This window comes from Alosa pseudoharengus, unplaced genomic scaffold (genome assembly GCF_046254945.1).
Source record: "Alosa pseudoharengus isolate Yale_2024_CS ecotype anadromous, Long Island Sound unplaced genomic scaffold, YU_APseudo_1.1 YU_APseudo_1.1_scf_10, whole genome shotgun sequence".
In the NCBI taxonomy this organism is placed as follows: Eukaryota; Metazoa; Chordata; class Actinopteri; order Clupeiformes; family Clupeidae; genus Alosa; species Alosa pseudoharengus.
The window spans coordinates 40,002,138-40,017,375 of record NW_027468565.1 but is presented as its reverse complement, the minus strand read 5'-3'; the positions used below and the strand labels follow the sequence as shown (position 1 = coordinate 40,017,375).

At 47.8% G+C, this 15,238-nt stretch overlaps 1 protein-coding gene across 1 annotated transcript in view; it reads right to left on the bottom strand.

Moving 5' to 3' along the window:
• The window catches only part of celsr1b (cadherin EGF LAG seven-pass G-type receptor 1b), a 61,245-nt gene that overhangs the window by 4,893 nt on the left and 41,114 nt on the right, over positions 1–15,238 (bottom strand). The window contains exons 14-30 of the mRNA XM_076271752.1: positions 14,544–14,664; positions 13,481–13,664; positions 12,570–12,671; positions 12,363–12,457; positions 11,688–11,897; positions 10,529–10,712; positions 10,209–10,355; positions 9,803–10,019; positions 9,062–9,229; positions 8,258–8,384; positions 7,197–7,397; positions 5,871–6,045; positions 3,106–3,218; positions 2,867–2,946; positions 2,514–2,640; positions 2,023–2,148; positions 1,766–1,899 (exon numbers count right to left, since the gene is read on the bottom strand). Coding sequence (XP_076127867.1) covers positions 1,766–1,899; positions 2,023–2,148; positions 2,514–2,640; positions 2,867–2,946; positions 3,106–3,218; positions 5,871–6,045; positions 7,197–7,397; positions 8,258–8,384; positions 9,062–9,229; positions 9,803–10,019; positions 10,209–10,355; positions 10,529–10,712; positions 11,688–11,897; positions 12,363–12,457; positions 12,570–12,671; positions 13,481–13,664; positions 14,544–14,664 — 2,511 coding nt within the window. The remainder of the gene's footprint in view (positions 1–1,765; positions 1,900–2,022; positions 2,149–2,513; positions 2,641–2,866; positions 2,947–3,105; positions 3,219–5,870; positions 6,046–7,196; positions 7,398–8,257; positions 8,385–9,061; positions 9,230–9,802; positions 10,020–10,208; positions 10,356–10,528; positions 10,713–11,687; positions 11,898–12,362; positions 12,458–12,569; positions 12,672–13,480; positions 13,665–14,543; positions 14,665–15,238) is intronic.

Below are 15,238 nucleotides of genomic sequence, written 5' to 3'. Positions count from 1 at the left end.
AATTAAAAACACACAAATCTTACTGATATACTCCGAGTCTCTGGCCCTCTCTTAGAGCCAGTCATAATAATAATAATAATAAGAACTTCAATTTATATAGCGCCTTTCAAGATACCCAAGGTCGCTTTACAAGAGTGGGAGTAGGGGGGTAGGGGCAGGGTGGGGGTTTAGGGTGGGTAGGCAAGAGAGAAGAGGTGTGTTTTGAGGTGCTTTTGGAACTGTGTCAGAGAAGTGGCGGAACGGATAGGAGGGGGCAGGGTGTTCCAAAGGGTAGGGGCAATTGCACAGAAAGCCCTGTCACCAAAGGTCTTGAGTCTGGTGCGGGGAGTGGAGAGTAAGTCCTTGCTGGTGGAGCGCAGGGACCGTGACTGGGTGTGCGGGTGGAGGAGGTCAGTGATGTACTTGGGTGCCAGTGAGTGAAGTGATTTGTAGGTGAGGAGGAGGATTTTGTAGCTGATGCGTTGTTTGATTGGCAGCCAGTGGAGTTTCTTGAGGATGGGGGTGATGTGCTGCCAGGGCTTGGTGTGGGTTAACAGCCTGGCAGCTGAGTTCTGAACATACTGCAATCTGTCTAGGGCCTTGTTGGGCAGCCCAGACAGGACACCATTGCAGTAGTCCAGACGGGAGGTGACAAATGCATGAATGAGAGTTTCGGTGACTGAGTCGGTGAGTGACGGCCGGAGTCTTGAAATGTTACGGAGGTGAAAGAAGGCAGATTTGGTGATGCTCTGGATGTGGAAACTGAATGAGAGTGTGGAGTCCAGAATGACGCCCAGGTTCCGCACTTTGGGAGATGGGGAGGTGGGACAACCGTCGATGACCAGGGTGAGGTCTCCAACCTTCCTGAGCAGTGGTGCTGGGGCCACCACCATGAGCTCTGTCTTGTTGGTGTTGAGTTTCAGAAGGTTGTTGGTCATCCAGGTTTTGATATCATGCAGACAGTTGTTGAGTTGTATTGGTGGGAGTTGTGAGGAGGGCTTGGTGCTGACATACAGTTGGGTGTCGTCTGCATAACAGTAGTGAGCTGGCCCTCGGAAGAAAAAGTTTGGGGACCACTGATCTACAGTGTCACTGACCATCTACAGTGTCACTGACCATCTACAGTATCACTGACCATCTACAGTATCACTGACCATCTACAGTGTCACTGACCATCTACAGTGTCACTGACCATCTACAGTATCACTGACCATCTACAGTATCACTGACCATCTACAGTGTCACTAACCAAAAGTACAGATGTTCTCTGAACATTGCTACTCAGACAACATTAGTCCAATGACACAAAGCCAACTGACTCGAGAGCTGTTTGGCTACTGTAACTGTAAACACGTAAAGCCAACTGACTCGAGAGCTGTTTATGTTTGGCTACTGTAACTGTAAACACATTTGTTTGTTTGTTTGTTTGTTTAATTTAAGGCCATTTCCGCAACTAAGGCTATTTAATGGCCAGAGCACTGTGTGTTACAGAAACTTAAATATGTTTTTTAAAATCTATGCTAATAAGATATTCTAAAACCTTCAAAGGTGGGACCTTACTAAAAACATTAGCTATAGAATTTTGATGATAAAATTGTTGTCTTTTGGTTTTCAAGGCAGGGCAACAGATCAAAATATGTCTCACTGACAAAGAACCTTACACAAGCTAAGAAATAGAGAAAAAGGAGAGAGCGAGAGTGTGTGAAAGAGAGAAAGAGAGTGGGAGAGAGAGGTGATTAGATAGATTAAGATGTTTTTGACAACACCCATGAGTGAGTGTGCATACCTGAGTGTGAAGGCGAGGTAGCTGCTGCTGTGACTCTTGGACCTGAATTTGCTCTCCAAAGACACAGTGGACTCTCCGATAGGAGTCCTATACAAAGCTCCGTCCTCTATGTACGTATTACCATTCAGAGAGCGCTAGAGAGAGTGAGGAAGAGAGAGACCATCAGGCAATAAGGCAATAAGGCTTCACTGCATGTATATGTACTGTATATAGGTAAGAGTACATGTATATAGGTAAGAGTGGGGGAAGGGCCTTACAGTCAGAAGGGTGGCCCTGGTTGTGCTCGACTCCTCCACCTGGAGTTTCTTCCCAGTGAAGACATCCTTTAGGTTCTTTCGCACGTCTCTGTTGAATATGCAGTGGAAGAAGAAGATGCAGATACCCTGAAACAGAGAGAGAGAGAGAGAGAGAGATCACACTTAGAACCTCACCAAACAAATATGTATCTTTTATTCAAATATTAACTATTAAAAATGTGTCTGAATACGTATGATGGATGATGAAAGTATGATGAAAATCCCCTGTGTATTCTGGACTGACAACGTTCATTTACCTAGTGCATGACGCACAACTCAGAACACAACTAAGCCCAAAAAACACGCCTCAGTGTTTGGACCAGATCTATTTATACTGCGCCTAACACACCCTTTAAAGTACTAAACTAGCTGCACAATTGCTCTTTTCAGAGTAGTCCTCTCTATTGGTAAACTCATGTCAGGCTGATGACAGAGGGCCTCTCCTCACTCACCTGCAGGCAGCTGAGGATGCCGAAGAGGTAGTGGAAGGTCAGCACGTCGCTGTTGACGGCCATGAGGCCCAACAGCCAGGTGGCGCTCATGAGCAGCAGCAGCAGGAAGGCCACACGCAGTGCACATCTACAGGAAAAGAAATAGAGAAGAAGAAAGATCCAGTTCAACCTAACTTCCAATTAATATCAAGTCATATTATAGAGAGATATGATGAAGTCATTTGAGGCAGACACCAGATTTGTAGTGCCCAGTCGTCAGTAGAAGAGCAGCGTTATGTCTGCCGATGACTAATTGATAGACAGATAAATAGATAGATACTTTATTGATCCCCAAGGGGAAATTCAAGACTTACACTGCTCCAGACTTCTCAAAGGTGCGCTGGTTCCGCCTACAAGACGCTTTGGCAGCCAGCACAAATATTACAATGTTGATCTGCATGGAGGGGGGGGGCAGTGTGTTAGCAAATATATCCACAGAGCAAGAGAGCATCACTGGAGCAGCTCATGACAGATGAGAGGGAGAACAATCAGCGTCACAACAATCACGTAAACAGACTGACCAGCACCACAACAATAACGTAAACACACTGACCAGCACTACAACAGCTATGGGCCCAGCGATGCTCCATATGAGGGTGTCATGGACTGACAGCCAGCAGAAGTCTGGATTCCCATAGCCCTGGGGGTCCAGGCCCACTGCCAACCCTGAGAGACAACACACACACACCCACACACACACACACACACACACACACACATGCCCACACACACGCACACACACACACACAAACACAACACACACAACACACCACCCACGCACACACACACACAGAGTACCACCAATGATTACACATCAACAGCCCTACAAAGAACTCTCTACTGTTGACACAAAAGCAAAACATTTACAGTTGAACAGACGAGAGGGGTTGAATTGTCTTCACACATCCTCCTGAACTGTGTGGGAAACCCCATTGCAATGCTGTTTCACAAGGGAACAGGGCTTAGGAACAGACTTCCATATTCATAAACAAAACCCTCATACGTCTTTCATCTACTGTACTGTCAAATGCCAATCTAACACTGACAGAAATAATCCAGTTGAATGTGCAGTTGTGACTACATTAAACAATTAATCAGAGTAAAAGTATTCAAAGGTCATTAAAAGTATTCAAAGGTCATTAATTAAAAAGTATTTAAAGGTCATTAAAACCACACATGAAACTTGAAACAACTTCATTATTATCATTATGAGTGCTTGCCAGTCAGATAATAGTTTTCTGGGAAGGAAAGAGCGTTTATCAGTCACCATCAATCACACATATGGCTGTGCTCAGAATACTGCAGCTATTAGCTCAGTCGCTATTCCTTATATAGAAACATTTGTGTCCTTTTATTTGTGTTGGAATGAATGAAAGTGTTATGTTTGAAAATAGTGTAATGATCGAACAGTAAGATGTCTTGTATTGGTAACATGGCATTTTGTCAAAACTGATGTTGGCGATACAACAAAACGTAATGGAGCAGAAGATTAGCCTGGGTTTCCCCATGCTGCCATACACGCAGCATTTTATTCACGCTGCTAGGCAGCCTGGATTCCATGAACACATTTTCACCTCAATGAAGGAACCAATCACAGAACGGAGGAGGACAATGACGACACACTGAAGCGGTTATGAGCTATGTACAGACGCATTTGATAGACATTCGTAGCGCCCAATAAACGGCTTTGGGCATTCGTAAACCACGTCTCAAATACGAGAAAATGAATGTGTAGTTCCCAGACCCAACCTCAATGAGATGAGGTCTGGCGTTAGCCAGGCTAGCAGAAGATGGTATTTGAGATTAATGGACATGCCAGACCATAATGATCATATCATGCTGCTGTGCATGGGTGTACACAAAGTACACACACATTATGTACACAAAGCTGCAGAGATTACCATCAAGACCTATTTATAGGAGAACACAGATGTATTGGCTTTGACAGTTGATAGGCTTTAGCCAGCTTACAACCAACAGGGTACAAGATGCTTGACTTGCCTGTCAATCCATACTAGTGATCAGATGATGTGTGGGCCATACTAGTCATACTAGTGATCAGATGATGTGTGGGCCATACTAGTGAGCAGATGATGCAGGCCATACTAGTGAGCAGATGATGTGTGGGCCACACTAGTCATACTAGTGAGCAGATGATGTGTGGGCCACACTAGTCATACTAGTGAGCAGATGATGTGTGGGCCATACTAGTGAGCAGATGATGTGTGGGCCACACTAGTCATACTAGTGAGCAGATGATGTGTGGGCCACACTAGTCATACTAGTGATCAGATGATGTGTGGGCCATACTAGTGATCAGATGATGTGGGCCATACTAGTGATCAGATGATGTGTGGGCCATACTAGTGATCAGATGATGTGTGGGCCATACTAGTCATACTAGTGAGCAGATGATGTGGGCCATACTAGTGATCAGATGATGTGGGCCATACTAGTCATACTAGTGATCAGATGATGTGTGGGCCATACTAGTGATCAGATGATGTGTGGGCCATACTAGTGATCAGATGATGTGTGGGCCATACTAGTCATACTAGTGAGCAGATGATGTGGGCCATACTAGTGATCAGATGATGTGGGCCATACTAGTCATACTAGTCAAGTCAAGTCAAGTCAGATTTATTTGTATAGCGCATTTAACATGCACAGAGTGCAACCCAAAGCGCTCCACATATAAGACATTGTCATTGACACAGACTAACAAAGACAATAGATGCGTACCCGTGACACCAAGACATACAAGACAAGACAACAAACAAATTAATATATAAAATAAATAAAAATTAAAAATAAAATTAGTCCAATTTCCAACCGGCTGAAAATGTCCAAGGGCAAAGATGACCCACTACTACTGATACTAGTGATCAGATGATGTGTGGGCCATACTAGTCATACTAGTGATCAGATGATGTGTGGGCCATACTAGTCATGCTAGTGATCAGATGATGTGTGGGCCATACTAGTCATACTAGTGATCAGATGATGTGGGCCATACTAGTGATCAGATGATGTGTGGGCCACACTAGTCATACTAGTGAGCAGATGATGTGAGATGCTGCAGATGGGAAAATGCCGTGTGCATCACTCTGTACACTACAATCCATAGGTGGTGTCAGTATGTCACAATAACGCATATCGCGGTGTCAGTACGTCACAATAATTGAAAGACACATAAGAAAAAAAAATTGCATTGGACAAAGTTTGTGTGTGGGGTGTGTGTGTGTGTGTGTGTGTGTGAAGGAGGGAGTGTGTGTGAAGGAGGGAGTGTGTGAGAAGGAGAGAGAGAGAGTGTCCCACCTGTAACGGTGGCGGGGATGCCCCAGCCGATGGCGTAGTAGAAGCGCATGTGTCCCTGGTTGATGTTCCGCATCTCGGTCAGCATGCGGTAGATGTGCAGACCCTCCACAAACATCCAGGCAAACGTGCACATGTAGGAGTAATGCAGAAGAATGGCCACCACCGTGCACACAAACTACACAGAGACAGACAGAGACGACCAGTTAGGAAGGATCCACACTGTCCTGCTGAAGAACACTGACAGAGAGAGGACCAGTTAGGAAGGATCAACACTGTCCTTTTAAGGAACACTGACAGAGAGACGACCCGTTAGGAAGGATCAACACAGTCCTGCTGAGGCCAGTTCACATATAACTCAAGCATGTGATATATTGACTGAAAACACATTCAAAGCTCTCCTTCAGGCGGGCTTGATCATCCATTGTTGTCTTTTGAAGTTGTGGAAATATTACCTGTCAGGTAGACAATCCTACAGAAACCCAAAGCCACTCAGTTTGTTAGTGCTAAGTGCACTGGGTGCAGATCTCCAGAGGAGAGAGCACTCCTACAGCTCTCCTGCCCCCCCTGTAGATCAGACGGAGGTTAAGCTCCTGTCACGGCTTCTGTATGGGGTGCTTAGGGCACACAATGCAAACATTGCAGGGCTGTCGTCTGGCAGCAAATCCCATCTCTGCTCTCACCGTAACAGACACAGGTGTAGGCGCCGAGACCAAAACCCACCGCTGTGCCACCTGAGCTGTGGACAGGCCGCGTCAGGCAAACGAGTGTGTGTTGCAGCAGGAGTTCTCCAACCCTTCCCCATCATTAAACTCACACAACAGCACAGCTTTTGTGCGGGCAACAAATCCAAGTGTCTGGGGGGAGAGTGACAACATGTATATCTTCCTTTCTGGCAGTGGGAGAGTTCAGGTCTCACATTAGCGCGTCTCATAACTCCTCACCCCTGGCAATTCCTCACTCAAACACACACACACACACGAGACACACACACACACACACACAAAGCGCGCCTCATAACTCCTCACCCCTGGCAATCCCTCGCTCGGCTGACAGCTGCAGTTCCCAGACTCCACTGGGGAGGAGGGATCTCCAGGTGTCAGGACTGATGAGAAGTTGTGTGGCCTGCAGGGCTATTGTGTGATACAGTATCATTAACACATCACACAGGACATGTTGCTCTGACACATTTCCTGCTACGTTTTTTTTCTTTTTCTTCAAGAGATGAAACTTGGCAGCTAGTTGAAATAGAGAGAGACAGAGACAGAGACAGACAGAGAGAGAAAGAGACGCAAAGAGAGTGATTTGGTCCCCCCATGCTTGTCTTACCGGACTGTCGGTCTGGTTGATGCCCATGAGGAAGATGAGTTCGGAGAGGAAGATGGCGGCCACCAGACTCTTGTGGATGCTGTGCAGGTTGGAGCGCAGCCTCCGCAGGATGGCCAGCAGGAGGAAGGTGATGAGGAGGGCCACCAGCGAGGCCGACACCGTAGTGTAGGTGACCACCTTCAGGGGCAGCACATCCCCATGCTGAGACACCACATACAGAAGGACACAGAGATGAGGGCTAAAACGCCACAGAGATGAGGGCTAAAACGCCACAGAGATGAGGGCTAAAACACCAGTGAAGAGAAGCACTGGGTGTATCTAGCGCTCTACAGGAAATAGATGTACGATGAAGGGAAACAGAAAAACATCACAGTAAGGACACTGTTTAGGGTGGGATTAGCCTGAGTTGACTCCATCACAGTAAGCACACTGTGCAGGGTGTGATTAACCTGAGTTGACTGCGCACTGTGCAGGGTGGGATTAGTGCAGGGTGGGATTAGTGCAGGGTGGGATTAGCCTGAGTTGACTGCGCACTGTGAAGGGTGGGATTAGCCTGAGTTGACTGCGCACTGTGCAGGGTGGGATTAGTGCAGGGTGGGATTAGTCTGAGTTGACTGCGCACTGTGCAGGGTGGGATTAGCCTGAGTTGACTGCACATTGTGCAGGGTGGGATTAGCCTGAGTTGACTCCATCACAGTAAACACACTGTGCAGGGTGGGATTAGCCTGAGTTGACTGCGCACTGTGCAGGGTGGGATTAGTGCAGGGTGGGATTAGCCTGAGTTGACTGCGGACTGTGCAGGGTGGGATTAGCCTGAGTTGACTGCACACTGTGCCGGGTGGGATTAGCCTGAGTTGACTGCACACTGTGCAGGGTGGGATTGGCCTGAGTTGACAGCGCACTGTGCAGGGTGGGATTAGCCTGAGTTGACTGCGCACTGTGCAGGGTGGGATTAGCCTGAGTTGACTGCGCACTGTAAGCGCACTGTGCAGGGTGGGATTAGCCTGAGTAAGCGCACTGTGCAGGGTGGGATTAGCCTGAGTAAGCACACTGTGCCTCACCTCTCTCTTGGAGATATCCATGAGCACAGCAAAGCTGCTCATATGGTTGCACTGGCAGCTGATGTGGCTGCTGTTCCTGAAGACCATCTCACAGCCTTTAGAGGACCAGGCGCCTGCCCCCGAGACCCTGCAACACACAAGCCCATACAAATCCAACACACAAGCCCATACAAATCCAACACACAAGCCCATACAAATCCAACATAGAAATAAAAAAAAAAAACATTTGTTGAACAAGGAAACAGTCCATGATTATAGGAGGTAAACCTGCATATCGCCATGTCCATGTCTGCACGTCTTTAGTCACTGCTTTTGTATGTTATTGTACGCACCAAGTGTCTGTAGAGTCTGTCACCCAAGGACATGTCATACATGTATTTTATTCTACTCTAGAATTTCGTTTTTTAAGAATTTAGAGTTTATTAAACTTAGTTACACTATCCCTGATCACCTGCTCTATGTGTCACGGTTGACATATAAGTATATAAGTATTTATACTCTTTTGATCCCGTGAGGAAAATTCGGTCTCTGCATTTATCCCAATCCGTGAATTAGTGAAACACACTCAGCACACAGTGAACACACAGTGAGGTGAAGCATACACTAATCCCGATGCAGTGAGCTGCCTGCTACAGCGGCAGGGGTTAGGTGCCTTGGTTCAAGGGCACTTCAGCTGTTCCTACTGGTCAGGGTTCGAACTGGCAACCCTCCGGTTACAAGTCCGAAGCGCTAACCAGTAGGCCACGGCTGCCCCAAATGAAGAGAATGAGACATGAAGAGGTGCGCATGGTCAGGAGTACCTACCCGATGCTGTGGTTCCAGTACACACACTGGGGCTTTGTCCTCTCTGTCGACACCAGTAGCCGATGGTGCACGGTGACGCGGCGCTCCAGAGTGGCCACTAGGGGCTCCCCATCCCTGTGCATGGCCATGCTCACAATAGGGGTGTTGATGACCGGCCGGTTGGGCAGCCTGCATGTGGACCCAAAGAGGCAGAACGCATAACTCTCTCTCTCTCTCACTCACTCTCTCTCTCTCTCTCTCTCTCTCTCTCTCTCTCTCTCCCCTGTGGTATGATGTAATTTAGCAAAGTATGTGTGCAGCTGGCTGCTGCTCAGTGCTCCGACTGGCTGCTTAAGAGCGGCACATGTAAATGTTTTGACATGACTGCGGCATAATGGGATTCTTTTCGGACATCACTCTTGGGGTGTTTATATGTGGTGAGGACAGCCTAGCAGGGTATGGGTTACACTTGCTTGGTGGCATAATCTGGTCCCACGCTAGGCTCACACGCAACTGAGCTTTTTTCAGCACGAATCTGCAAAGTAAGTAGGTAATAACTGAACCCATAATGAAAACAATGTCTAAAATATTATGAAGGGAGATGACTCAATGTTTGGCAAAGTCTACAGAATGTCTTGATGATGTGCTGTAGCCTGTAGGCTCTAGGAGGCAGGATATACATTCAGGGCCACATGGTATTTTTATCTTCAGTTGTGTTGTGGGTATTTGCAGAATATGACGTGAGGGTGTGTGGCACCGCACCTCAAACTCCGGCGATCGGTGTCGTAGCTCTCCGGCAAGAGCTGGCCAAGAGATTTGTGGACAATCACCACGGCAACAAGGGGAGGGTCATCCATCTCGGTGTGGCGTCTTTTTTTCACAGATGGCACAATGGCATCAGGAGACTCTGTTTGGACTGTGGGGTCCATATTGTCCTGCCCAGGGCTGCTCTCTACAGGAGGCTCTTCAGTGACCAACACTAAGGATCCCAGAATAAAGACATACGATAGTCCATCATCTGAGCAGCGCACATGGCAGATATTAGCTTGTGGGAGACTACAGGGAGAGTACATGGTCTGAGCAGCACACATTAGCTTGTGGGAGAGTACATGGTCTGAGCAGCACACATTAGCTTGTGGGAGAGTACAGGGAGAGTCCAGTGTGTTACCTTTGTGCTCTGCTGGTCTGCTGGGGGACAGGTCTGGGAAGAGGACCGAGGACTCCAGCTCTCTAGAGTAGGCCTCCTGAATCTCATGGAAACGAGGCATCTTCCTCGCGTCTGAGCCAGAGGCATCCACATAGTCCACAGACACAACTACACACAGAGGAGAGCAATGCCACAATATGTTCCATCACTTACAAATACCATTAGCACGTGTTGTCTAAGGATAACCATGGAGGGTAAAAATAAAACCATTATGCCACATTGCACAACACTGCTGTTGCTAGATGGTGAGGAGAAGGAAAGACCAGCCCTGCATGACTTACTCATGTTTTCAGTTACAACAGTGAAGGGCTTCAGGTAGGTCTTCTTCATGTTCAGGGCCATGGTGTTGGCGTAGTCCTCGAAGCCTCGCAGCAGAACAGTGGAGCCTCCCTCCAGGTGCTGGATCTGATCCCAGTGCTCTTTGTTAACCGGGTCAAGAATGGCGCTGCCAGCTTTGAAGACATTCTGGGGAAGTGATGAAATGAATTTAGCAATACTGCTGTACATTCTGTACTCTGGCCATATATGGTACTCTACGGCATTCTTCCCAAACGACCACATTTGGGCTCTTCATTCACAAATAAAGTAGAGGAAACCATGAGGTAGGCAAAATGCCACCATTCATCACCATTCACAAGATTTTCTTGTCCCATTCAATACTTTAAACCCCTACTTGACCAAGATCTGTGGTGAAAGCTGTGGTCATGACCCGCATGGCTTTGTGCTCAAGGGCTCCTTGTGAACAGGCTTATCAGATGGTCCGTGATGCCGTACACCTAATATCCTTTCCAACTCTGAACTTCTTCTCACAGAGATGTGGGAGCAAAGCTCCCGCTGGTGTGCCCCAACCAGCTAAGTCAGGATTTGGCTATCGGGCTATTAGCATCTTTGAGCTAACTAGGTATTTAGAATGTTCAATTGTAACATTAATCCAAAACAATGTGGCTCAGTCAGGCGTCATAGGGGTCTATTTTGACAATATTGGCTTATTTAGCATTGTAGAACACTGTGTGTGGAGCCGCTCAAATGCCTCTTAGAAATCCCTCATTCCGTCCCAGAAAAGGAAAGGATTTAAGTGTTTAGTGTATGGGATCTGAAAGGGAAACCTTGATTGGCTGACATCATTAAAGGTACAGTGCACCATTTTAATGCAATACACATTAGATTCAATGTAGTGAACTGCAGCCAGTGGGCCTCTTGGTGCATGTCTCTATTCTCAAAAAACTCTCAAAAGTTTTGTACACCATCCTGACAATGTAAATGGGAAACAACCAAAGTGGCTCAGACTGAGCCATACACCATTCTAACCAATGAACATGTTGCTTTAGGACCACTGCAGGTGAGAGTGTAATTCAAACTCAAATATCAACAGCCCTTCATCAAAATCACAAACAGCATTTCAGGCGAGCCGAGGGCATGGCTTTGCGGAGCGGTGTGTACCTCGTTGAAGAGCGTGTCGTGTGTGGCGGTCAGCTCAAAGCCCAGCTGTTGGCTCTCCCTCTGCAGCACCAGGGCCAGGAGCTGGTAGGCCATCTTGACGTCGTTGCCGTAGAGATGTGGGGTGTGGTCGGTGGCGGAGCGCAGCTGGTCAGCGAGGCTCCTGGACCTCTCAGCGTCCAGCATGGACACGTTCCCCCGCAGCTCCTCATTCTGTTTGGGAACAGATTCCACATCAGCAGATTCCACATCAGCAGAGCTGGACAGAACTTCACTAGCTGGACACAACTTCACTAGCTGGACACAACTTCACTAGCTGGACACAACTTCACTATCAGGAGAGCTGGACACAACTTCACTATCAGGAGAGCTGGACACAACTTCACTAGCTGGACACAACTTTACTAGCTGGACACAACTTCACTAGCTGGACACAACTTCACTAGCTGGACACAACTTCACTATCAGGAGAGCTGGACACAACTTCACTATCAGGAGAGCTGGACACAACTTCACTAGTGTGTCAGAGCGCTACATTGTATTTTGAGGCATTCTGCGGTCAGGCTGATTTAATGGCCTGCTTTCCCACCCCCACGTCTCTGTGTAAGCACGTGAATGAGAGCATGAGAAACGCAAGCTAAACTAAGAGACAGACGTAGAGCAGACGGAGATAGCGACCTCTCTCTTGAGCTGGGCGAATGAGATGGAGGTGCAGTTGAAGAGCTGTGGCGGCAGCCATCCCTTCTCATCGCTGCAGTGCCGGATAGCCGTCCCTATGGCAACCACAAAGCAACAAATTAAAGTATTAACCATAATCTGCAGATTTATGAACAACAATCAACAAAGCCCCTTTGGCATGCGCATCTGTGGAGACGTTTAACCAACCTGTGGATCCTTTGGGGCAGTTTATGGCCACGGGGCGTCCGAACGCCGTCTTGGGCCACCAGATACCCGCATCGAAGGCCTTGGGGCACCCGTCGTAAACCACTGGGGGTGCAAGAGAAACGTTGGAGAGAGTTCACAGTCAGTTCAGCATCACTAATGAGCCTAACAGTTTGGATTCGACCCTATTATGAGGCAACAAAAAAGGCCCTCAGTTTTGCTAGTGGTAATCCTCACCAGCCCTTACACAACAGCACACAGTAACATGAAAGCCTCTAGCACACAATTATCTAAAGCCGCACCGAGGAGAGCATGGCCTGCATGTTGTGTCATGCTGAGCGCTCGGGAGTAATATGGAGCAGAGGTCTTCAAAAACATGCCTGTGTGGAACACAAGAGCAGCCACGCTGAGCGCCTCCGGATTACTAACCAACAGGAATGCACAGAGCAACTGTGCCTAATCATTCTGTGACCTTTCTGCTGATATCTCATTAACATGCTGCTGTGTAACAACACATTAAGGATTAATTATAGCAGCCAAACACAACAAAGATATATTCCCCATGTGGCTGGCTGAGCAGGAGAAAACACTATTTGTACATCAAAACCAGCCAACAAAAATCGCTTTAGAATCTTCTTTAAATCTTCTACATCATGTATCAAACATTGAGTATTATGATACATGACTATAATTGCAATTCTAATTGTAATTCTGTCACACATGAAAATATAAATTAATAATTAGTTCTGAATCTGTACCAGCTTCCCTTTGAGTCCTATTGTATCTCATATTATAAGTGCCATCTTTAGTAACTTTTATTTGACATAAGACACAGTGTACAGTTTAGGGGGAGAAAATCAAATTGAAATGTGTTTTGACCAAACCATATCCTGAGTGCCTGGGAGCGCACTTACCCACGCATCCGTTGGCCGTCACCTCAGCGAAGGGGTTGTCACAGCGGTTGCACTGGCGGCCCACCACGCCCGTCTTGCAGGCGCACTGCCCCGTGAGAGGGTCACAGGTGCGGGCGTGCGCTCCCAGAGGGAAGCAGTCGCAGGGCAAACAGGTGTCGCTGCCCAGCTGCCGATAATAGTTATCCTGCAGGACACAGGACAGGTCAGCAGAGAGGCTTCGCAACATGTATAGTGTTAAGTTAGCTAGCGCAACATGTGTAGTGTTAAGTTAGCTAGCGCAACATGTATAGTGTTAAGTTAGCTAGCGCAACATGTGTTAAGTTAGCTAGCGCATCATGTATAGTGTTAAGTTAGCGCAACATGTACAGTGTTAAGTTAGCTAGCACAATGTACAGTGTTAAGTTAGCTAGCGCAACATGTATAGTGTTAAGTTAGCTAGCGCAACATGTGTTAAGTTAGCGCAACATGTATAGTGTTAAGTTAGCTAGCGCAACATGTATAGTGTTAAGTTAGCAAGCGCAACATGTATAGTGTTAAGTTAGCGCAACATGTATAGTGTTAAGTTAGCTAGCGCAACATGTATAGTGTTAAGTTAGCGCAAGTATAGTGTTAAGTTGGGGGGGAGGGGGGCACTGTGGCGCAACTGGCTAAAGTCCCTGTACCACACACGGGCCCTACGTTCTGCTGGACGTACTTTACAGCGGCACACACACATGTTCTGCTGGACGTACCTTACAGCGGCACACACACACACGTTCTGCTGGACGTACCTTACAGCGGCACACACACACACGTTCTGCTGGACGTACATTACAGCGGCACACACACATGTTCTGCTGGACGTACCTTACAGCGGCACACACACATGTTCTGCTGGATGTACCTTACAGCGGCACACACACACACGTTCTGCTGGACGTACCTTACAGCGGCACACACACACACACACACACACACACACACGTTCTGCTGGACGTACCTTACAGCGGCACACACACACACGTTCTGCTGGACGTACCTTACAGCTGCACACACACACACACACATGTTCTGCTGGACGTACCTTACAGCGGCACTCTCCGGTGGTTTTGTTGCAGTCCCGGTGGAATCCTTTGCTGGCGTCACACTTGCATGGGCCGCACACGGGATAACCCCACCAGCCACGGGCACACGGCTGCTCTGCTCTGTTGGTGATAGTGTTCAGCACACACACACACACACATGCACGCATGCACGCACGCACGCACACACACACGTACACACACACACGCACGCACACGTACACACGCACGCACACACATGCACGCACGCACGCACGCACACGTACACACACATACACACAAACACACACACGCACGCACGCACGCACACACACACACATACACACAAACACACACACACACGCACGCACGCACACACACGTACACGCACACACGCACGCACACACACACACACACACACGCGCACACATACACACAAACACACACACACGCGCGTGCACGCACGCACACACACACACACGCGCGTGCACGCACGCACACACACACACACGCACACACACACACACACACACACACACACACAAAGACACGCACACACACGCACACAGACACACACATGTTAAGTTCCATGTTCCATCACAGAGACAAATGCACAGATGCATTAGCCTTCCATCTGTACAGTCCTCAAGCAATCCTACAACTATGGAGATTCTTCAACAATTAAGCCTCAAGCAATCCTACAACTATGGAGATTCTT